Source organism: Parasteatoda tepidariorum, chromosome X2 (assembly GCF_043381705.1).
Source record: "Parasteatoda tepidariorum isolate YZ-2023 chromosome X2, CAS_Ptep_4.0, whole genome shotgun sequence".
Taxonomy (NCBI): Eukaryota; Metazoa; Arthropoda; class Arachnida; order Araneae; family Theridiidae; genus Parasteatoda; species Parasteatoda tepidariorum.
Genome location: NC_092215.1, coordinates 27,225,802 through 27,252,341, shown reverse-complemented (window position 1 = coordinate 27,252,341; position 26,540 = coordinate 27,225,802). Strand labels below are relative to the sequence as shown.

At 28.0% G+C, this 26,540-nt stretch overlaps 1 protein-coding gene across 1 annotated transcript in view; it reads left to right on the top strand.

Annotated features, from left to right (window-relative positions):
* LOC107455124 (chitin deacetylase 1) overlaps positions 1–26,540 on the top strand; it is a 38,169-nt gene that overhangs the window by 9,704 nt on the left and 1,925 nt on the right. The window contains exons 2-4 of the mRNA XM_043041061.2: positions 16,561–16,803; positions 20,313–20,462; positions 22,992–23,313. Of these exons, the coding sequence (XP_042896995.1) occupies positions 16,561–16,803; positions 20,313–20,462; positions 22,992–23,313 (715 nt within the window). The remainder of the gene's footprint in view (positions 1–16,560; positions 16,804–20,312; positions 20,463–22,991; positions 23,314–26,540) is intronic.

The following is a 26,540-nucleotide window of genomic DNA, read 5'->3' as shown; positions in this document are numbered from 1 at the left end:
TCGGTTGACATACTATAGAAAATAAATCTTCTTGTAAACTCACTTATTTCTTAATGAAATAATACTGCATTTTATCAATGTCGTTTATTAACGCATGAATGTAAATTTATTAACGGCTGTTTACTTTTTAGTTTCATTTAAGTTATATTTTTAAAACCTAACTAGGGGAAGCAAAACGATTTTAAGAAATTACAATAGAATTTAAAGCGTAATCGATTATACTAATCGATTATACGTAATCGATTATACCTCTGTGATAGACGGATCATGGGTTAGAGTCCCCTTGCCATCAGGCTAAACGTGGGAGGTTCTCGTGGTCTTCCTCTCCATGTAACGCAAATGCGGGTTAGTTCCATCAAAAAGTCCTCCACGAAGGCAAATTTCTACCAATACTTGATCCAGGAGTTCCCTTGTCTTCTGGATTGGGTTCAAAATTACAAGGCTACGGAGTTGAACATTAGTAGTCGTAAACCCAAAAATTGGGTCGACTGTTCAACGACGGTTATAAAAATAAAATAAAATATAAAATCATTTTAACCACGTTATAAATTCGCTTCTGTGACTGTGGATATTTTGTGAGGGATAAGTTTTGCTATTAGAATATTGATTACTTTCTGATTTGCTAGAGTATTTCAGTGTCAAAAGTAACTATGTGTTGTGTGAGAATATTAGTTGAGTCGTATTCTGATCGCTACGATAAGAATGTATCGCCATTTTATCACCAATTATATCTATACCAATTCTTGACATATTAAACTAAAATATAGACGTGTTTTTTACATGGAATAAATTGGAAAAAATGAATTATATTATTGTCACACCTGAAACAAAATAAGTGTCGTACATGGTTTTCTAAATAAACTTTGATCCCCACTTAAAATTCCCCCTATTCGTATTCTGGTCGCTACGAGAAGAATGTATCGCCATTTTATCGCCAATTCGATTTTTACCAATTTTTGACATATTAAACTAAAATGAGGACGAGTTATTACACGTGTTATTTTTACATGGAATAAAAAAATTATATTATTGTCACATCTGAAATAAAATAAGCGTCGCACATCGTTTCCGCAATTAACTTTGATCTCCACTTAAAATTTCCCCACGCTATTCGAACGTGATTTACCCCACGTTTCCCGATTAAGGTGTGACGAAAATGTAATAAATTTTTCCCCTTTTTTAGTCCACTTGAAAAACATGGCTTTTAAAACTTTTTTTTTTTAAATCTTATTTCTATACTAGAAAAAATCTTTTAAAAAAATTACAATGAGTAAGTCACATCGGGTAAAATTTTAAGTTAACAAATTATGATAAATTAATTAAAGATTTAATAATCCAGTATTATTGGAATCATTGGAATTAAATCAAAGAATTATTACATTGCAAAAAAAGTTGATTTGATGTGATGATGGTTTTTGTAAATGATGGTTACGCTTACGATGGTTAATGATGGTTGCGACGGTTTTCAACATTGTAAACATAAAATAAACTAAGTTTGTATATTTTAAAAATACATTACAACTAATTATATACATATATAGATAGACTTTTTTAAATTCTTAAAAAAAAATTTTTAAATCCTACTCCGTTCTAAAAATTAAATTTCGGTCACCACTGTTTATTTTAAAATATAAATTATGCTTATTGCTTCCTTTTATATTAACATTTTTAAAATTATATTATGATTACTATTCAATATTTTAGCTCATAAATTTTGAATACTACAGAATATTTTTAAGGAAAAAAATTCTTCTTAAAAATTTTAAAGTTTTATTTATTTCAAGAAGCTTAATAGCTTTGCACTGAAACGGAAAAAAACATTTTCTACGTAAATGAGGGCACGGTAATTTTCAATAGTGATTTAAGACTTTCTTTATTGTACACCACAAAATTGTTATTTTTTAATGCTCACGTATGAGGAGTTTTTTTTCTAATGGTTATAATAAAGAGAACTAGTATTCATAACCAAAATAAAAAGAAGAATAGAGCCAGTCTCATTTGAAATTTCTGAATCCAATCCACTTTCTCATTCCTTTGTAAGTGAAGTAGAAATACCACCAAGATAAGACAGGTTAAACTCAATCATTTAGAAGGTAACGCCTTGTAAAATTGCATAGTGTTGTTTTAAACTTTTAACTCTTGAGGTCATTTCATCGCAATGATGAGCAATTTCTTTCATCTTTGTTGTATCTGCATATTTTAAATTACCAAAAGCAATTTTTCTCAACTGTTATTATTCAACCTGACCTAGCAAGTTAAGTTATAGTATCCCCCCCTCCAAAAAAAAACATAAACAATAAGGCAATCATATAACGCTTGAGTAGTTTTCATGGAATGATCATGTAACATCATTAAACAATTGACTTACATTGTTAAATTTCAGATTTTTCAAAAGAGAATTCCTCAGGAACCCAGTAATTTTGATTTTGGAATATGTTTGGCAAATCTTTATCTTTATCTATATCTTTATCTATATCTTTATCTATATCTTTATCTATATCTATATCTTTATCTATATCTTTATCTATATCTTTATCTATATCTTTATCTATATCTTTAGCAAAAGTCGTAATAAATAAGCAAATCTTCAAAATGTAACTAAGTATTTCAATGTAGAATTTTACAGAACATGGCTTACTCACTGTGTGTATACTTTTTGGAGTGCCTTTAGTAAAAGCAACACACATTTCGCTCTCTCACTCAAATTTTTTTTAAAGGTTCCATTTAAAATCACTGGAATGATCAATTTCATTACTAGTTCTTTTCAATTTGCTTGTGTCGTTATTTTTAAAATACTTAAAGCAATCTTTAAAAAATGATGTTACTCAATCAACCAATGAACCCACAAATATCAAGATCAAAATACAAGTCTTTATATATAAAGTTTTAGTTTATTATTTTCTTTTTATACGTGGATTTAAGTATGCACAATTAAATTTTTGCATCTGATTACGCTAATAAACTGTTAAATAAATCATAAACTCTTAAAATAAATGAATAGTTTATTTTAAGTATGTTTTAAATTATGTGAATATGCATGTTAAGTACGTATATTTTAAGCTATTTCAAGAATAAATTATGCGAATCCTTTCAAAATGCAAGATTTTCATACCATTCCTAAAATAATTTATGTTTTGATGCTATATCTAAAATCATTTGATTCGTAATTTTTTTAAATTTTACTTAAAATTAAACAGAAATAATATGGTAGAAGTCAGAAATGTAATTTATTTTTCAGAATTTTTATAAAATGAAAGATGGGCAAAATAACACTCTAAAGCTTAGAGAATTTTTATTAAATCTTTACTGTCAGCAAAATTTTTAAAATGTATACCCCAAAAAGTGCAACAAATAATATTCCTGTGGTAATTTCGAAATGTTTTTGCAGAAAACATTGTAATTTAAAATAATATTAATCAAATCTAAAAAATGCAACACAAATTAAGAGTAAGTTTTTAATTTATGAAACATTATTTTAAATAATCTGTAAGAAGTAAATAATTATTTATTAACCAATAGAATGTCAATAAATGATTAGGCGTAAAATTATTTGTAAAATTTGCCCTCCAAATCACTATTTTACTAAATTTCAACCAGAGCACGCTTCAATATCAAATCAAGTAAATAATAGGTATGATTATCCATAATTCAATGTTTTTCAAGTTAGAGTGAGTGTGAATCTGCGTAACCATTTTGCCTGACTTCATGTTATTACAAAAAATGAAACTTAGCATCTAATTCATATGATATGGTTTCAAACATTTACCATCTTAAGAATTATCGTGTACTTATCAAACAGTACAATATTCCAGATTTTATAATAATATTCCACAAACTAAGAACTTACAATTAATTTGTGATACATTAACTATTAACTTGTGCTACATTAACTTGATTTGATTAAATGCGTATACGTATTCACAAAAGCAAAGAATTACATCGTAACTGTAGTAATTAAACAGCACAGCAGTAATTGGGCATTTCGAAAGCCCGAGCCCTGAATTTTCGATTACAAAAAGTTTCAATAGCGGTTTATCGTTCCTCTTATTATTATTTTAAGTTATAAAAAAGGAATTATTTAACCAACTAAGAATTAACGAGATCTGAAACTTGAATAAAGAGATCAGGAGTGAGGGCTAGAAAATATCAAAAAAAAAATTAAAGAATTAAAGAATTCTTTTTTTAAAAAAAAATCACTTAGCGCTACTTTTGCGGAAGAGATAAACATTAAAACGTTTACAGCCTATTTATCTAATGATTAAAAACCAGAGCCAATTACTAGAAGATAACAAAACGAAGTTAAAATCTGTAAAAATTTAATCGTTAAAAGTGAAAAGAAGCGATTAAAGCAAAACACAGTGAATGAGATTTGAGTACTGACGGATCATGACCTAGTAATACATTGTAAAGAGTTGTAATCATATATATATGAATNTATATATATTTGTATTTGGAATTCTAATAGAAGTTTAATATTTTTGTATCTTACATAGTATTTCATTGTATTACTCATTGTTTAATATTTCTATTGACAAATTCCTCAATTATTAATAAAAATTGCTTAATTTAAAATATTAAAAAACAAAAATTATTTTAAACTTTTTTTTTTTTGGTTGTCATTTTTTAATTTTAAAAAAGGCCTTTCAAAATTAAAAATACGTTATTTATAACAAAAATCTCAGATATTTGTTTCATGTATCATGAATTGAAAGCTAGTTTTAATTCCTGATACATGGAATACATGCTAGTCAAACTTAGTTAGTAAAAGAGCTCTTTTATATTAATTGCTAAAAATTATGAATAATAAATATGAGTTTAATTTTTAAACAAATTCATCCTTAAAAGAAACTTATTTTTGTTTTATTTATTTATTTATTTGTTGTACTTTAAAACATTATTCGTTGTTTCATTGATTTTAGGGATAATATCTCTAAGAATCTATTGATTGACTCTATTGATGAATTACAAATATTAATTTTTTTCGTTATACAACTAGCATAAAGGTTTGCTTTTACTTTCTTAATGGAGAGAGAGAAAGTTTGCATTATTCATTGTCCTATTTTGATTGATTCTGAATTATAATTTGAAATAATCTGAATATAATTATATCTGAATTATAATATATTTTGATTGATTCTGAATTCCGGTATCGTGAGTTTAAATTCCATTTTTTTTTGTCGTTAAAACAAAATTTCTGTAATCTATTTGATAAAAAGAAAGGGGCAAGGCTATGGGAATACCAAAGGAAATTAATGATTATCGTAAGGTACCATAATAAATGTAGAAATACCGGTTGTAAGTAAAACCAAAACATCTTTAAATTCATAGTCCCGTTCTAGACGCGAAAGAAGGTTATAAGTCTGCTTCTTCCCAAGGCTTATTACTTGGCATATATACTAATTCAAGGACAAAATTGAGAATTGATTCTATTGAAGATATGCATAATTTACCGGTTGTTTAACCTTTATAAGACACGACATCAGCAATTTAAACTTTAAACACATTACTTAGAAATGCAAATAAAAACTATAACCAAACTTCAACGGTCACAAAAAACATGTACAAAACCACTTTAAAAAATAATTAATAAATCAAGTCACTGTCATAATAAATATTATTTTTAATGTTATTAGCCCTTAGGTTAAATTAATATTTCTTTACAAATACCAGAAGAAATGAATTAGAAAAAGCTTTTAAAATTATCAGAAATCGGAAATTATGGCTCACCCCCGAAACATGCCTTCATTTTTCATTTATTTATTTTACATGTAAATAATAATAACATTTTAACTAGAAAAATAACAGAATCCTCCAATCAAATAACTATGTAAACGTCAATTTGTTTTTAAATTTTTAATTCTAAAATTTTGTTTTCAATAAAATGTTATATATAAACAAGGAAGATGCCAGAAACCTCAATCGCACTTAATATTTGCTTGAAATTACTTAAAACTTTGAGTAATGATTTGTGAAAGATCGTATTCGTTACGGGGATATTTAAAATGAATTAACGTGTTTCACATTTAGAAATTAATTACTTTTTTATTTATTTTTGCGCTACATTAAATCACGATTGTTGGCTCTCAATTCATTTAAAAAATGCAACAAATTTCTTCTTTTGATCGTTTTTTAGCTACACTATATCTACTTGAGCTTCAAATAATTAATGGCCTGGTTAAAAAGGATTTTGGTGCCTATTTGACACAAAATTAAGATCTAAATATTTGAAAATAAATATTTCGATATCTAAATCAAAACAAACGTGCTTTCTTTCTCATATCGTGATTCCATGTTGGAAATCGTTTGTATGCTAAAACTTATTGTGACAATTAGATAAAGAATTTCTTGAATGAAAGTCATTTTACTGCAGTATTTTGCAAGTTATATAAAATTTTATAACTAATTTTACTAATTTAACTAATTTTAAATTATCTGAGCATTAAGGAATTAACTATTTTTTATGCTTGTAGCCAAGAGAATTAAAGAATAGTGAGAAAAAAAAGCAATGACACATCTGTACTTTAAAATTAGAAATTACTTGTCAAATATGGAAATCTGAAACTATACCATATGATGAAAAATTATGAAAATATATATATANCATCATATATATATATATATATATTTTTTATCTAAAGATAGTAATTTGAGCATTCTTAGCATTTAAATGTTAGAAACGATCATTATTTAACGCTATAAGAACTTTATTTCACGAATATAGTCAACTATATTCAAATAATTATCAAATATAAGACTTAATTTGCAAAACCATTTAAGCAGTTTATCAATAACACGTAATGTCATTTAAATTGAAGCAGTATAACCGCTTCCGTTCTTGTGCCATTAAACTCTACGTTCAACCTACCTCAACTTGGAACACTTATCAACGAGCATTTACAAAATAAAATAAAAATGCATATCATATTATGAATAACGAATATTGAAAGTGTGAATTGCATGAATGATTTTCCATCTGTCATGTAACATCAAATCAAGTAATTACTTTTTTTTAAATTTAAAAAAAAATTTAATTTCTTTGAACTAATTTTTAAAATGTTGTATGTTTGGACGAAAAGAAAAAAAAATGTTACAAAAACCGAAATTCTTATATTTTGTAGAATATTTTACTTGCCTATTTGAAAGTGGCGTGAAAATTACTTCCTTTAAAGCATCTCATATATAGCTAGGATAATAAGTTCACGTGAATGTGGCTAATTGAAACGCATCGCAATGAAAGGAAGCAGAATTAGTTTTAAATTGAAATGGATAGCATAACTGGCTTCCTGAAGAAAAAAAAACCGTTAAGGAAGTGTGATAGCCCCTGGAGTAAGTGAGAACTTTTCCTGGTGCAATATGATAGATTGCTTTCAACACAAGGAAATTTTCAAATTATTTCCTGGATAATTTATTTTTCCCAATGACCTTTATCCAGAGATTTGCAACTACTAAATTATAACTTCAGGCACAGACATATTTACACTACAAACCTGAAAGCATAATTTTTTCTACGAATACTAAAACTGAGGTTATATTTTTACTTAATGAATTCAACTTTAGATAATTTCGAGTAGAAAATTCATTATTTATTTTTTATGAGGTCAAATTTTTAACAGGTTTGTTAAGTAATCATATATTTTCGCGTGTTTAAGTTATTTATTTATTTTTAATTCTCATGATTTAGCACTTTTTTTTACACAAAATGATTTATTAAAATGTATAGAAAATCTATTGACTAGATTTACATTTTAGCTACATTGTTAGAAAGTTTGGAGCATTTTGAACCATAATATAGTTCAAACCTTAGACATACCTTAACCTCCAACCTTAGCACTATATTTAGTGCTAAGTTTAACTATATAGCCGTGCTTTTAAAACTTAATACGACACTATGGATCAACTTGAACTGACAGATGGCTCAATTTAACACCCTTTAAAGGCTGCTACAAATTTGCACTTTATTACTGTATCAAAATAATTAAAAAGCTTAAAATTATAGCTACACTGTTAGAATTTTCATTCGAAAATTACGGTTAAACACCCTGCTGCAAATTAATAGTAAAGTTTACGGTAGAGAAATTTTTTTACTTTTACGGCTTTGAAATCGTTTACAAGTAGTATGGTTAAAAAAGTCAAGAATGCAAAACTATACGTTTTTAAACCATTTACAACTAGCATAATTTCAAAACTGTGAAAAAAGGAATTTAACTGTGCATTGAATATAGTTTAACATCTTTGTGGTGTTGCCATAAATGCGTGAAAGAGAGTATCGTATTCTGATAGTCCACGGTCACAACTTGGGGAGTGCAGGACATTGGAAACTCTTCATGTGTTGAAGGAAATAGAGGAAATACTGTGGTGTCGAAACTAGGACTCGAATCTCGGTCCTAGCTTCGGTCCAAATAAAAGAAAGAAATTTAAGTTAAATCAATTGCATTGTATATTAAGAAAGGATTCTTCGCCATTGAACTTGGAGCCCTTCTTGTATGATAAACATGTTTCTCCACAGGTAAATTTTACGATCGCACAAACTTAACGCTCAGAGATTTAAAAAGTAAGACATAATTTTTTGATGAATTAAAAAACAATATCAACTCCGGATAATATATCTTTCAGAATATCTCCCATTTTGAAAGCTTTATTTGAGGCATTATTATCTAATTATGAAGCTTTATTTGCGGGATTTATAAATTACTTGATAGAATTTTATTGTGAACGTTTATATATATTGATGAAAATTTATATTTTTATTTATTTACATTTCATTTTATTTATATTTTTCATAGTAAATGCTAAACAAAATTGTTCTCTTTGTAAATCTTTGCTATTATAATTTTAAACAGTGAAACAGTTTTAAAGTAATTCCTTAAAGTAACAAAAAAGCTATTTAAAAGATAAATTTTAAAAATAAAAAGTGTGCATGTTATGAATTTATATAAATATCCTTATATTTTTCTGCAGCTAATGCTTATTTTTTTAACTGCTAAATAATTATAAATAAGGGGAAACACTTATTATTTACTTATTAGACAGGAAAACGGAAAGCATCTGTCTTAAAAATATATATAGATATTTATCAAATAAAAGTACATATTTTAAAAAATCAAGTTTTTGAATTTTTCCTCATCTTTACACACTGTTAAAAATTCCGCATCAAATTATGGTAAAAAGTATCGGCACTCAGGGTACCGATGATTTTTACCATGAAATCCATTTTTACCTTAAAATGCGTTGGGGAAAAAAATCTGATATATTGTAATTTTTACAGTAATACTAATTACAAAATCACTGAATCACTGTAATGAAATAAATATCACTGTAAAAATTACGGTACAAAATTTTAATGTAAAATATTACGGTAAAATAAATTTTACGGGTGTCATGCAGGGAGGCAGTACTTCTTACTGTAATTTCATCCAGAGTTGTTTACAGTGTAGACTTATTTGTGACAGCAATGGAGCCCTTTAACATAAATTATCACTTCTCCATGCTCTGAAGTGGCTTTAAGCCAAATAGTTTCTATTTCAAATCCATGCTAATCGTGTATTACAGTACATTGTTCGAAGAGTGATTGTTAAGAGAACTCGATACCGCAGGAGATATCCTTCATGGATTTTTTTCCCTCAATATAAGCCTCAACATTTAAAATTTGAACTATAGAAAAAACGAATTCAGGTAAACCTAGAGTTTCAAAGGCTGAAAGAAAATACAAAATATCAAGATATGGCAGGATTACCCAGAATTACTCAGTGGAAAAATAATCCTGCCATAATTTGTTTGTATTTTGATAATTTGAAAACATTTTTTCAGCGTTGAAACTTCATGCTTTACTCTAGGTTTACCTGAACTCATCTTCCTCTAAATTTAGCATTTAAATTATCAATGAAAGTTAAACAGAACTTGCTATGAAAAGATTATCCCCTGGTACAGTGTCCCCTTAATGCTTGTGACTTGACTGTCTCTCTGGTCACAACCATTATTCCGATAGATATCCTTTGTGACCAGACGCGTTGAACAATATAGAGAGATTTATTGTATCTTTGCCATTGTATCATTGTACCATTGACAATGTATGGTTGTTATTATTATTGTATCGTTATAAGTATTAGCACCCGTCCTTCGAGGAGAGAGCGTGCTCTTGCACCAGATTTAAACTTAACTTTGTCATTGGTCAATTAAAGCAGTTTTATCTATAAAATTAAGGAAAATCAGCTATAAGGATATAAGGATGATGAAAGAAATTTTTCTGAAACAGCAAGTTTCTGAACTTTACCCTTTTTATATCTTTCCTAATCAGGAAAAAGAATTAAAGCTATTTAGTTTCATATTAGAGCTCAAAAATACCATTTTGCTTCCACTTCTTCTTATTCTGAAAGCATCATTTTCACGTTAATGGTAAATTATTCATCATGTTGTATTTAACCTCTTTTGTTCTCATACTCGCTGAGTTCATAAACCCTTCATCCGTCTTACCTTCAAACTTTTAATTCCCATTTAACCTCCCGGCAATATTTGTCTCATTAAGGCGGATTCAATAACAAAACAAATAGCGATCCGTAGCAAATGAAAAACAAAACCTTTCTTCGAATTGAAAAGTCATTGATATTAGCCAGTGGCAATCAGATCTTCAACATTGTGGAAGGATAGGCAGGAGAAATTAAACACGAGTTTCTCACTAATCGATTCTGTTGGAGGCGTATTTTCGGGCCATTTCCAGGCTCGAGGTGGGTCGGAGAAATCATTTCTATTTATCTTTTGAAGCACCAAAAACGAGGCCAGCTAGGCATTTTAAGATGTCCTCATTTAAATCTGGCTTCGACTCGAAAGACAGGTTCCACCTTTTTACAGAATCACATCTCACCCTGACCCATTTTGAATTTACTTCGATTATGTTCCGCATTCACTCGTCTGGACGTCGTCAGTAAAAATGTAGAAAAAACGAAATATGACGAAGAAATCTGCTGTCATGCGACAATCATGTTTGGCATGCGCAACTTGTCCATTGTTATGTCTTGACCATCATAATAGCTTCGTGTGTCGGAGGTGAACCGAGAGCGTTAGTGTTTACTCAATTGGAAAAACAAAACAATGTGCGTGTTTTTTTTTATCTTTTCAAATTACTGAGCTTTTATGAAAGCATTTTGTAAGCTACAACACTAAATAGAAAATAAATAAAAAAAATTAGAAAAAAAAAATCTTTCATCGGCGTAATTGAGAGGAAAATCCGTTTAGTATTGTTATGCAGCGAAGGATTTATAGAAAAAAAAAATTTCTTCCGTTTTTACAATTTAACGGAGAAATAAGTTCCATAAATTTGTAATTTACGTTACATAAGCCTATGCTGTTGCTGTCAATTTTTCTTAAAAATATAATATTTGCTCTACAGCTTCAATAACAATACCTGACACGGGTCTTTTTTTAAATAATAAATCATAGTTTAAAAGAAATAAATAAAGAAAAGGGCTGTCCCATATATCTCTTATTAATTCCAAACCGCAGATGATTTTTACTTTCACAAAGAGGCATAAATATTCATGTTCTAATTGAACGATTAATTTCGATTAAATGGGCAATTATTCTTGGAAAGTTTCCTAGAAACGACACGGAGTCATATAGCGGACATTTCAAGATATTTAAATTTTCCCTTTTTGATAACATTCAACTACGCAAATAAAAATCTTGATATGTATCCCCTTCTTAAAAGCGTGTATTTTACTCTGGAACGAGCAAGCAAGCATGCATCTTGATAATATCTGTCATTATGTCTTGTTCCTAACAGTCAAAACGGAGAAACACTAAGTCTACCCTCAATGTTATATATATCATTACACTGTAATATAATATTTTCGCACTAAAATATTCCTTCTTACTTTTGATATCGAAGATAATTTTATTTACAGAAAGACTAATTTAAATTTATTTACTTTATTAAATTAATCTCTCCAATCAAAAGTACATATTAAATTTATTAATATAGATTCATTTTACTTACGATGCAATAAAAAAAGTGAGAGCTACAAGTTCCTAAGTATTATTATATCTTGATTAACATTATTATGTCTTGATTAACATTATTATACCTTATAATTTTCCATTTCAAAATTTAAACGGAAGATTTTCGGGCTTCACTTTCCGAATCAGGCATTTTAATAATAATGCACCATTTTTTTTTTACTCTTTTGAGCAACAAAAATTGTGCAGTTTAACTTGATAGTATAGCAAATAGTTTATATTCGTATTTTCAAAATGCAAAACATGCTAACTGCATCTTTTAAACACATTTAAGGAATTTAATTTATTCTTAAATTTAATCTTTTAACAGTACAAAGGGTATGTATTTTTGATTGCATAGATAGGATTTTGGAATTCCCGGAGCAGAGCATTTTCCATAAAAATTTCAAAGCTTTTATATTTTGACTTATTAGCTTTATTAATAAAATACAATATTTTATTAGATTAAGTGAGAAGAACAGCTTTGACCTCAGACCTTTCATCTATTAAATTCTTCCCAAAAAGGGAATAATAAAAATATTAGTTTTATTTTAATTTAAACGCTATGTAAATATGTTAAATATATTATATATGTTATGTTATATATATGTTATGTTATGTTATGTTATATGTTATAGATATATATATATATGTTATGTTATGTTATGTTATGTTATATGTTATAGATATATATATATATATGTTATGTTATATATATGTTATATTATGTTATATGTTATATATGTTAAATATATTAATAAGGAAGGTATTCGAAGTATTACGTGCCATTTTATATGACTTGTTTTAACTACAAAGTAATAATTTATATAAAAAAATGTATGTTATGCTTTAGTTATGCAAATAATGGTTTTCACAAATAGGAATTGTTTTAAAGCTTTATTTGGTTTCCGCTAACAAAAACATGAGTTCCTAAATTTTAAGTTAATTTAAAACTTATATCGCAGCATTTATTCTACAACTGTAAAAAAAATTAATAGTTTTGAGAGTTCTATGTAACCCATAGTTTCTATATAAACAAATTTTACACATGATATCCCATTTATCCTATTATTATCCTAATGAAAATATCCTATTATTAAATCTGACTGCTGACCAAAAGCGAAAAAAATACACTGTTAGAATTTTCATTCTAAAATTAATGCAAAATAATCGGCAGCAGTCTGTCCATCCAATTAACCGTACAGTTTACGGCAAAGACATTTTTTTTTCTTTACGGTTTTGAAACCCTTTACAACTAATATGGTTAAAAGACCATGAATATAAAACTACACGGTTTTTTTGACCATTTTGAGATAAGCTTTTCGTAATTTAACGGGTATTGGAGTAAGGTAGTAATTGAGTTATATTTTATCAAATGAGCCATGGAATGTTGTTTAAATAGTTTATCTAGTTGTTTTCTTCTATTGAACCATCTATACGCGTATGAGAGTATTCTATTCTAATAGTTAAGGATCACAAATTAGGGAGTGCAAGACACTAAAAAATATTCATGATATGCAGAAGAGATAGGAAGAAATATTATGGTGTCAACACTGAGACTCGAACCCCCATCCTGTCGGTCATGAGATATACAGATTAACCATCTCGACTATAATATGTACCCAGCTGTAAGGAAATAAGAGACTTCATTAGGAGCGATAAAATTCTGATTGTTTAACCGTATTAGGTGAAAGCAATTAAACGGTTTTTCTCACAGTTAACAGTTTGAATATCATGTTATTTGTGGATATTTAACTGTTTGGTTTGAATATGGTAAAATAACAGTTAATTAAATTATTATTTAAAAAAAAATTTCGAGAAGTTTCTAACAGTGTAACATACGAAGTAAAATTACCAAATAAGCTAAAGTAAGGAAAACGCATATCATACATTAAAATAAATTCATAAAAAAAAAGATCTTAAATTTATAGTTTTAAACTTTCTCTTCTTGTTTTCATCAAGGAATTATTTCAATATTTTTTATTGAGAAATGAAACCAGTGAATTAAACTATTTTTAATAGCAGTGTAACTTCATAAATATTGATAACTCAATGATATCAATAATCGATAATAATTCGATATAATATTCACAAAGTTATCGACACATCTTCTCGAAAAAACCAAATTCCTATCAGAAGATTTCAGAAAAATCAGCAATTTTTTTAATTATATGATTTTGAATTAATATCTGGGTTTCAATCAAATAGGTAAAAATTAAGATATGTAGAAATTTCCAGAAATCCATTAAGTATAATATAATAAATTATTTATAACTCAATGATATCACTTATCAGTAATAATTAATATTCAGCGAGTTATTGAAACATTTCCTCGATAAAACCAAATTCCTACTAGAAGATTTCAGGAAAATCAGCAATTTTTTTAATTATATGATTTTAAATTAATATCTGGGTTTCAATGGAATAGGTAAAAATTAAGGTATGTAGAAATTTCGAGAAATCCATTTAATATATTATAATAAATTATTTATAACTCATTGATATCGGTTATCAGTCATAATTAATATTCAGCGAGTTATTGAAACAATTCCTCGAAAAAACCAGATTCCTAACAGAAGATTTCAGAAAAATTAGCAAATTTTTTAATATATTCATAAGATTTAAATTAATATCTGGGTTTCAATGAAATATTTAAAAAAAATATGCAAAAATTTCGATCGAGCCATCCAAATAAACAAACGCTGTTCTCATTTTATTACGTTTTCATTTTTTGAACAGATAAAAAAGCAGAAGTAGATAAAAGAAAATTAGGCGGCATCATATAATCAATGAGGTCAGATATTTGAATAAGGCCGTTAGCTATCATTCAACTATATTTGTAAAAGAAAGAAAATTTACTAATTGAATTTCTCGGAGGAATATCGAAAGAAAATGAAAGTGAATCATGCGATTCGCTTATGAAAGTAGGCTGGAGGATACTTATTATTCATACGAAGTTTAATTTCATTTAACCTGACTGATCCTTAAAGAGTTTAAATGGTTTTTCCTAATAAATTTTCGATTTTTCTTGAAAAAATATTTACGTTATGACCTGTTTTATTCTGAGCAATTTGACACTAAAAATTACATAATACTTAAACTTTTGAAGTTATCGCAAAAATACTAGAATCCATTCACTTAAAATAAAAAATAACGCATCCATTTTTTTAAAACTGGAATCATATGCTAACTCAAGTATTTTGGTCAAAGTTTTGTCCTTTTTCTTTTTTTTTCCTCAATTCAAGTTTTTTTCTCCTGGCGTGCATAATTATACGTCTTCTAATACAGTGGTTCCTGATTTTTTTCGGCTACAGAACCCTAAATAATCAACCTTCTTCCAGCAGAACCCCGACTTATTTTGTTCTCAATTCAAGTTTTTTTCTCCTGGCTTGCAAAATTACACGTGTTCTAATTCAGTGGTTCCTGATTTTTTTCGGCTACAGAACCCTAAATAATCAACCTTCTTCCAGCAGAACCCTGACTTATTTTGTTCCCAATTCAAGTTTTTTTCTCCTGGCGTGCAAAATTACACGTCTTCTAATACAGTGGTTCCTGATTTTTTTCGGCTACAGAACCCTAAATAATCAACCTTCTTCCGGCGGAACCCCGACTTAAAAAAGTTTATCAAGGTAATTGTGAACGTTATAACCTATAAAAGACCATTTTTAGAAAATTTAATTAGAGGAGGAATATTATTGTTTTATAATTGCATTACATGATATTCCCGGCAGTTAAATTTGTAATATTTGAGCTACATCTAATGATATGAATTTATTTTTGGATTAGTATATACATAAGCTGAAAATGAGTAAAATGAGCCAAATTATACCTATCATCGGTATATTTTCGCCTTTCGTAATAAATAAATAAAGTTTTCTTGTTTGTTTATACATATATAAGAAAATTTTATCGAAGGTTTCTTAAAATATTGTAAACTATTTAATTACTGTTGAAAAAAAAAATTTTTTTTTGTTCCCTTTTCCTTAAAACCTTGAAAAAGGATCTCTGTCTAGTTTTTATTTGATTGGTTTACGTTTTCAATATAATGTTTTTCAATAAAAAATATTCAATTGATTAAAATCATGATTTAAATCTCCTGGTTTTAATTTATATGATTTAAAACACTGACCTTCTGTTTAAAAGTTAAATTAACACAATCTAGATTATTACGTTGTTCGATTCTCATCGAACGTTTTCTCGATTTCTTATATAGATTGTAAATATGTCAAATGTCGATTCAATATTGTTAATAAAAATCAACTAAAATATTAATAGTATCTTACTTCGTTAGCTGAAAGAAATTTACCAAACTTAATACTAAATCCCTTATTTTTTACAAGTTTAAGAAGTTAACAGCTATAAATTAATATGTAACATTATGTTAAACGACGCGCAACTCTTGTAATTTTGAGAGTATGTGGCAAAATAATTTTTACAAACTCCAATAAGATTGGGAATATGACGATTGATTGATTAGGAATTGACGATTGAAGTACACGATTGATTGTTGGCAAATCATTTTGCATTTTTTAATTTGTGCCATACTAATACTTATTTCTTTTTAATCAATAGGTTTCTGTGCCTCAGTGGTAAAGAGACAAGTGGCAGCAGACACTCAAAACGACGCTGAACTTTGCAAAAACAGATCCCCTAGTGAATATTTTCGTCTGACAGCTGATGAAGATTGCAGGGATGTAGTTCGTTGCTCTGTCCAGGGTCTTTTGGCTCTGCGATGTCCATCTGGACTTGCATTTGACATCGAAAGTCAAACGTGCAACTGGAAGGCCAATGTGAAGAATTGCCAACAGCTAGAAAGTAATTATCGAAAATATTTCATAACCGCATAAATTTCTTTGTTCCCATTATTATATAAATACCTCTTTAATAGAAATGAGTACTTCTAACATTTATAAGAAAGGAATTTCGAGCTGCTCTTGTTTGATCTAAATCGGGAACTAAACAAAAAATTTTAATGCAATTAAGTCGTATTAATGTTAATTGTAGTTATAATATGGAATAACTATTAATATGGTGAGTCATCGCATGCAAACTTCAGAAAACAAATCTCAAAATTATAAATTATTAAATTTTTTGAGCCCGAAGTATTCGTACATACACACACCAACGCATTTCTGCAACGGCATAGCATATTCTGTCACTACATTGGATACTTTTTTCTGAAATTCATTAATGCATTGTAAATAAAATAAAGATTTGTCTATTAATACAATAAATATAAAATTTGGTACCATGTGCGCAAATAAATTAAAAGGTACTATTTTTTTAAAAGAAATTCTCAAATTTCTGCCTTTAAAAATGAATACATTGTGAGGAAACCAATATTTCTACTTTTTGGAATTAAAAGATGTATGGAAAAAAGTACGGATCTTAGATAGAAGGCAGCCTTAGGGCAAACGTTCTGATTTTCATTTGGTTAGTATAGAATGGTTGACTAATTAGTCCTTTTTAAAACTTAGCAGAAGCATTAGTGTGTCATGCTTGTTTCCTTAAAAATTAATTAAAGACGTGTAAAAAACTTTACAAAAAAAGCCTAATTTTTTAGCTTTAACTGTAAATCTTGCTTTTATTTTTTTTTTCATTCTAGCTTTGCACAAACGCCATTTTGTTTATGTTGAAAACTTAATGATCAGACAAACTTTCACTTTTAAAGTGTTAAAGAAAGTTCATAAAAGCCAGAGCAAATAAACTATGTTACAGTGACGGCATAAAATCCAAAATATGTATGCCTTTAGAACTTGAATTTATCCTTCATTTGAAAATGTTTTCTACTCCTGATTTGCAAATGATGATTTATTCTCGAATTTAGAAGGTTTTAATTACTTTGTTTTGCAAAGGGAGTTTCAATATAGATATAAAAGGATTGTTTATGCAAGCTTAATGTGAACCTTGTAGTGCGTAAACTAACATAGTTAAATTTAACATTGTTTCACGCTTGCATGGTTTATTTGCCAATTATATTTATAAGCATTGTTGAACTTGGTGGTAAAAGTTCTTATTGACATTAAAATAAATCTTGCACTGCCATCTGGGATAAATAAGATTAACTGGATAGCATAGAGTTAGAAAACTAAAAGTACCATGATGTAATAAAAAATAAACTCATTTATTGGTTTGAACAAATTAGAGAAATTACGTGTTCAAAATAATTCCGAAAATTTCGTTTATCAAATAAACTACTTTTAATGAAACAAAAAAGTTAAGAGGAAACACGTTTGATGAACAGTTTAAATCAAATTTTCCAGATAGTATACAGAAATTGGAAAAATGAATTTAAAAGCTCGAAATAAAATCTAGAAAGCAAAAAATATTTATTCTACTTTCTAAAGGATGCTAAGTTTTTGTTTAAATATTTCCTTTCGATTGTATGTTATTTTCTTCAAAACTGCACAAAATGCTTTTAATTTTTTCTTCAAATAATTGCGGTTACTTGGGAACGAGATCAAACTAAAAAGTTTCTTTACACGTTCGAAATAACGTCCCCGTGCGAATTTTCTCAAAATTACTCTTCTTATCTCTTTGAAACTAGTAATGAATGTTTGTCACGCAATGAAAGGTTTCAAGGTAAGTTTTTCAGAGAAATTTCGATAAAAAGTAACAGTTTTATCGCAAAAAGTTTCCTTTTTTTCCTTACGATGAAAGATTTAATGGAATTTTTAATTGCTTTATCAGGGTTTTTTCTCGTGATTTTTCAGGGTTCTTTTTACTCAATGTCATCCATTTCTGAATGAATTGCGTTTAAAATTAGACAATATGAAACGTAATTTTTTAATTCTGAAATCACAACAATATGAAGAAAAAATTTGCTTGAAATTTGAGCAATTACTAAAATATATAAAAATAAGTTTATGCGAGTTTTAAGTAAAAAAGTGAGTAGTTTAAAATTTATCCATTACTAGGAGAAAAAGTTTTTTCAAACAAAACCCGAAGAAAAACAGCAGCTTTTTAGAGAATATACGATAATATTTAGATTTAGATGGCTTGTAAGGTTTTCTGTTACAAAAAGAACCGATTTTTTTTCTTTATTTTTTTTTTTATTTCTTTGAATAATACGTGGAATAATAACTATTTGAACTACATTAGTAATTTATTCATGGATTAAAAAAATTTTAAAAAAAAGTGATTTTAAAAGGGTATAATAAAGATTGGGTAGTACAGTAGATTTTTCAAAATCTTTTTTTACACACACACCTTTAATAAAACCTTTCCTTATATTTCTGAAAACTAATTTTAACGTTTATTTTAAAATAATAGTTGTTTACCTTCCATTCTGTGAAGCAAAATAATACTTTTTACAGAGGCTTACACGGTTAAAATTTTAATCACATTTGCTTTTAGTTAAATTCCAAGCTCATGCATTTATTAAAAAATTAGTTTATTTTATACGGGGAATCACTTTTCACTAGTAAATAATGTCTCCCCTTCATAAGCATTAGAAATAATTAAATAAAATTAAGAAAAATAGCAAAACATGCAAAATTATCATTAACTATTTGGAGAGATAGAACATCACTTTATATTTTAATGTTTTCCATTAGGAATTTTTAGTATTTTGATTTTTTTTATTCAATCATATCGAAAGCGCGCACCAAACGCGTTGTTCTTGAGGCCCGTCGTGTGAGATTTTTCACATATATTTCTAGTTTTAGAAGTCCCACAATGGACTGGTCATAAGACAAGGTTCCCAGCAGATCACCGAAATCAAGCATCAGTGGTCAGTGAGTGGGTAGGTGACTACTTTGATCAGCGTGCGAAGGGAAAGAGTGTGCACGGTATCAGTCCTTATTAAACTCTTCTACCATAAAGTGCTCAACTTCACGCACAGGTTGTAGGCGTACGAAAGCGGAGGAGTCACCCCCTCTGCAGATAATCAACATTATGTTTGGATTCTCCTCAGAGATCTTTTCCAGACGGTAGCCGATAGCCCATTTTGTAGCTCAAGTGTGACGTAAATAAAGCACTACTACTTCTACTCAAGTTATAGGACTTTTCTACGCTTATTTTTCTTTTTTAATATTTTTCCCTTATTTGTCTTTCTCTCTGAGAATTAGTGTGACGTAAATAAAGCACTACTACTTCTACTCAAGTTATAGGACTTTTCTACGTTTATTTTTCTTTTTTAATATTTTTCCCTTATTTGTCTTTCTCTCTGAGAATTATCCTTGAAGTATGAATTAAAGCATCTATGTTTCTAACATTATGATGAGGTGTAAACTAACTTTATGCGCAAAAAAGGAGTTTATATTTTCTTTAAATAATATGAAAGTGAATACAAGATTTTAATTGCTTTTCTTTTGATATTTTAGAGCCTAGGTTGGCAACTCCACTACTTGCTACAGATGAACCTATTTGCGAGAAGGGTAAACTAGCTTGTGGCAATGGGGACTGCATCCAAAAAGAACTCTTCTGTAATGGAAATCCTGATTGTAGCGATGGTAGTGATGAAAATGCCTGCAGTATGTATCCTCTTTTAATTCTTTTCAATGTTAAGAGTCTAGATAGTTTTTTCTAACAAAAATTTCATTTTTTGAAGAAATTATATATGTTATAGCCCGTTTTATTCTGAGTAATTCAACACCAAGTATTAGATAATACTTAAAAGCTTTCAAACAAAATTTCAAGCAAAAATACTGAAAATACTGAAATTGTTTAAAGTGATTTAGTCACAGTTTTTATTTTTTTTTTAATCTGTTTTTTTTTTTCATTTCACATGCTAGCCAAATTTATCTTTTTCTAATAAATCTATTTAGTAAAATTTGGTAATTGATTTGAGTATAGCATGTTTCTTAAATGCGTTATAGTACTTGAATATTAGTAAACGTTCTATATTTTTATCTATTAATTATATTATCTATTAATTATATTATCTATTAAAAATGTTATCCATTAATTTTTTAAATAAATTTATCCATTAATTATATTATCTAAAGAAAACGAAAATTAGAATATAATTTTGTGATATTTCACATAATTGTTGGCATTAAAACAGTGTGCCTGTGTTAAACTCTTATGAAATTTCGAAATCCCAAGTTAAGTTTTTGATGAGTTATAGAATGTTTCAAAAGACAAATACATTGATACTTTCTCGGGAAATTTAAAACCACATTCACCCCTTAATGTGTTAAAAATATAAAAGTTTAAATGTGCAACATACTGCAGCGCAGAAAAAAATCTGCAAAAAGTTATTACATAAATAAATAAAAAAGCAAAGCACCATCAACATAGTTTCCTAAAAATTTTTACTCTTTACTAAACTGTTACTTAAGATATTAAAAAAATTAATCAATTAAATTAAACTTATTATTATCCCGTTTTAAGCCTCTATTTTAACTCAAAACAAACTCAGTTAGAACAAACAATTTTACGGGTAACTAAACAAGAGTATGCGTATTTATGATTTTCTTGAATTATAACATTATAGGTGAAGGGGGAAAATGATAAAACAAATTTAAACGAAAAAGAGTATTATTAAAATTCACTACATTGGCTATTTGAAAAAATTGTTCAAGAAGGAAAAATGCCGAAAGTTCAATTATCTTAATTTTTTTTATTTACCCATGTACCATCTACACTTATTGTGCTAAACTAAGACGTTATTTATTATTTCATTTTAAAATGATCAACAGTTTTTTAAGTGATCGAAAACATTTCACATTAAGTCAGTTTATTTAAAAAATGTATACAAAAACGTAACATTTGAAAGAAATTAATCGAATGAAATAATTTAAAAATACGGTTTTTCACTAAAAACAATACTTTATAATTCTCATTATCAATTCAAACGTTTCTTTCTAAATTTAAATTTTTGCATAAAGAATTCGTGTAGATATGTAAAAGTTTACTCCTTATATTATCAATCATTAAATTAATGAATAGAAACTATAAATAATTACTATCAAAAAAATTATTATTTGCATGAAAAAATCTTTGAGTAAGAATGTTTCGTGCGTTTTATGTATGGCAATAAGTTTTGAAGATGCAGCCAAAAAAGAGAAAAAAGAAGAAAACGGAGATCAAATTTTCAAACCATCTGAAGTCATAAAGTTAATATTATTGTTGAAAAAAATAGTCCGTTATGGAAATACGTATGTTGAAAAAGAAAATGTTTCTTTAGGGATATTGTGCGCTTTCGTTACTTATTTTTTTAATTAAATTAATACCACTGTGGAATAAATTTTTACTTGCATTTATACAAATACTTGATCTTACCTAATTCAGGTGCGGGGATTTCAAATCTAAAATTGGTTTTTTTCCTAAAGCAACAGATTTTCTTTTTTAAATGATGTTTTTAGTTTCTTTTTCTCTTTTTTTTGTCGAAATGAACTAGTTTAAAAGCGTTATAAATAACAGGATATCGCATAAATGGTGCGACAAATTTTTAGAATAATTTGTGCACATCATCACGATTAAAACTGCATAGGAACCCATGCCCGGAAATATCATCGCATGCGGCTAAGGGCGCTTCCTTGTTATGGCCTGTTCAGTAACATAAGATGAAACAATTCATAATAGGGCAGAGCTCCCAGTTGTGTATGATGACATGAAATTAATTGCAGATTAACTTAATTTTCAGAAGGTAAAATTAACAACTTGAAAATTTCATATTTGCGGCGGAATTTCAGCGGCGTTTGATATGTTATATCACCATTAAATTTTTCTTACATCTTACCGGAAAATACGTCAATGTGAAAAACAATTATATAAATACGTCAATGCGAAAAACAATTATATAAATACGTCAATGTGAAATGCGAAACAATTATATAATGTGAAACAAAATTATATAAATGTGAAACAATTTTATGTGAACAATTATATAATAACACATTGTTTCACATTATGCAATATAATGTGAAACAATTATATGTGAAACAATTATATGTGAAACAATTATATGTGAAACAATTAACAATTATATAATGTGAAACAATTATATAAATACGTCAATGTGAAATACAATTATTTAGAACTTTAATTTATTTTAGCTGTTGACAAGGATCCTAACAGAGCTCCACATTGTGATCAGAACCAATGTATATTGCCTGATTGTTTCTGCTCTCCTGATGGTACACAAATCCCAGGAAAATTGGAACCTAATTCAGTGCCACAGATGATAACAATCACATTTGATGATGCCGTCAATAACAACAACATAGATATTTACGAAAGAATTTTCAGAGAAGGCAGGAATAACCCTAATGGATGCACTATTAAGGGCACCTTCTTTGTTTCCCACAAATATACCAATTATTCTGCAGTCCAAGAACTCCACAGAAAAGGACACGAAATTGCTGCACATTCCATTTCGTAAGTATACACTAAAATCAAATTTATTATCAATGAATGTCTTCGCAATGTCACTCACCTATCATATTAATTTTTTAAAATACAAATAGTTTCTAGCATTGGATAATGATTTGAGAAATTTTATAAAATTTAAATAAATATGGTAGAACTTAAATAAAAACCAAACGAAATTTCAAGAATAACCATGTCATCAAAAACAATACTTCATCAGGGAACACACTACCCTGCTGACTACAGAAAGGCTCCAGAATGTTAGCAGGGCACTGTGTCCCCCGAAGAAGTACTGTTTTTGATGACCTGCGTATTTGTGCATATAATCAATCCTATCTCTTCACAAAGAACAAGCTCCTTCAATATATTATCATCAGTTCTTCAGTATTCAGCTCCTTCAATATATAACAATCAGTTCTTCAAAAGTTTAAAAATTTCAGCTTTTATTATTATTATTTTTTTAAAAAGAAATATTCCACGCTTTGAATACGTGACTGTATATTATTTTATTAATTTAAGATACTTTATAATCGAGAATTTAGAGCTCGTTATACGGGTTCTTATATAAAACCGTATAACTTCTACGCAAATCTTACTTCCGATTACTTTTTTTAAAAAAAAAGTTTCACGCAGAATTTGTATTAAAGCTAAATGGAGCAGTGCTTTTTTTATGATCAAAAATAGACCCAACACTTTAGAACGTAACATTTTAAGTTCACATTCTCGAAAATTCTACATTCTTTTATAAAATAAATTTAGTTACTTTTTTAACTTTAACCACAAGATTTTGTATAGCTATCACGTGGTACTCAAACAATAGGCATTTTTCAATCAATATGGAATTTGATAATTTTGATCAAATAAACTTCAAAGCAACGTCAAGGCTCTTTTGAGATGTCATAAATGTTTAAAAAGAAATCATGTTTTTTTAAATTTGAAGTTGAGTATAACGGATTTAACAAACAGTGTGTTTCATTGCTTATTAACAATGATATTTAACTAAATAATATGTCAATTTTTTAATTTATTAAAAATATTCGTTCTTAACTCATAAGATATACACAAATATGTAAATCAATTCTCCTTAATAACTGTCAAATACAGTAAGTGAACTAATTTAGCATTTAAAAAAAAAAAACTCTTCGGAATATGTTAACACGGAGGTTCTAACACTTTTTTCCCCAAAGAGAATTCATTGTGTAACTTTTTGAAGATAACTGTAAATTGAACCTAAAATGAAATATAAAGATCTCAAAGATTTGTTTCGCATCACATTATAATGAAAATTCTTTAAAAACATTAAATTGAAAACGCAGAGTGCACACCTGAAAATATTTCAAATGCATTTCAGAGCTCAAGCCAATCTTAACAAAATTCATTTATAAAGAATTCGTTACGCATTTTTTTTTTAAACATAACTTCAAATTGGAAAAGCAATAAGATATAATGATTCGTATCGCATAATAATTTTAAAGACCTAAAAATATTAAACTGAAAATGCAATACGTACCTAAAAATATTATAATTCAAATGAATTTCAAAGCCCAAGGAGCAATCTCGTTTATCCGTTTATTCTTACAGCGTTCCACTGTTACAATAACTAAGCAAAACGAATTTGATTTATCGTCTGCCAAGTGAAATAAAAATAATTACATACAAAAGAATAAATAAAATATCCAGAAAAGCATATGAGACTGCGGTAAAAGTTTTCAAGAATATTTATAGTTGATGAAAATATAAAAATTTGAATTAAACTGTTGAAAAGAAAAATAAAGAATTTATTAAAAGACTTGCTATATATTAAATTCATTGTAAAATATCGTTTGCGAAGTTTCAGCTTACGGCTCACTAAACAGGAAAAATATTGCAAGCATTTTTAAATTATTACACTTTTCTTTATTTCTAAACACCTGATTTTGAAATAATATGAAAAAATAGTAAATGAGCATATTACTTTTTCCCCATCGCTTTTAACGAACAGAGTTAACCAAAACATAGCGAAAACTGAAAGGGATTTTTTTTTTCATTTTGTCACAAATATATTTTTGATATCCCATCGTAAGTGCCATCATCCGTAACCTTAAATTAATCTTCTCGGGGGTTACGTATCCTCCCTGTAAATCACCGAATCAAGCATCACTGGCAGCGGTTGATCAGTGAGCGGGTGGGTAACCACTATGACCAGCCTGCGAAGGGACCGTAGCTTGACTTCGCGCGTAGGTTGTCGGAATACCAAAGGGAGGAGCCATCCCCTTGCAGAGGATCAAAATTGTGATGGCACATCTTCAGATGATCCTCAGGGATGTTTCTCAGACCATCGCCATTGTGCAGCTCTAGTACGACGTAAATAAACTGCTTCTATCACTACTTCTCAACACGAATGATGTGCAAGGGGAAAAAAAAGGAAAGATTCTTTTAATAGAAATTTTCTTTCTTTTTGTTTTCTAAAGAAAATGTTCAATTTTTTCTAAGAAGGAAAAAAAAATAGAAATTTTTTTTAGAAATATGATTTTTATCATACGTCTAGGAAAAAAAATTTTAATTTTTAAGAAAAAATTATTTTTCAAACAAATGCTTACATTTTACATAATATACAATAGTTTAAAATTAATGTTTTCTAAATTTGACCTTAATGAAAAATCAATAGATTTAATATCATATAGTAATGATGTATAGTACTAATTTATGTAATTTAAATTGAAAAAAAAGCATTGGATTAACGAGCTTTATAATTAGGTGCAAAAATTTCCGATAACAGCATTTTCTCAAACTTAAGGAGTTCTTTTCTAATTCACTTACAAGTGTTTTATTTTCCAAGCTAGGTTGACCCCCTCGATAGTATATAGGTGTTCTAAAACTAAGTTTATGGTATAGATGATATTATTATTAATAATAAAGAAACTACAAAAAAGCGTGAACATGTTTAATTTTTCATGTATTTAGATGCATTTCATTGAATGTTAAGTTTAATGACCCACGAGACAGATGAGGCTACGTATCGCCAATCTCAAGGTAAAAAAATATATACCCTCGGCAATAAAATCAAAAAATGTTAGAAACTATGTCTGACGCAAAACGAAACAATAAATAGTGTCGCTAGGGTGGCTATGCGTCATAAAACCCGCGTTTACCTAGAATAAAAAAGGACAAATGCCTGAGGGAGAATTCAGATGCAATTTTGAAAATTCGTGAATCTCATCTTAAATTTGTTTATTAGTTTCGAAATAAAACATACT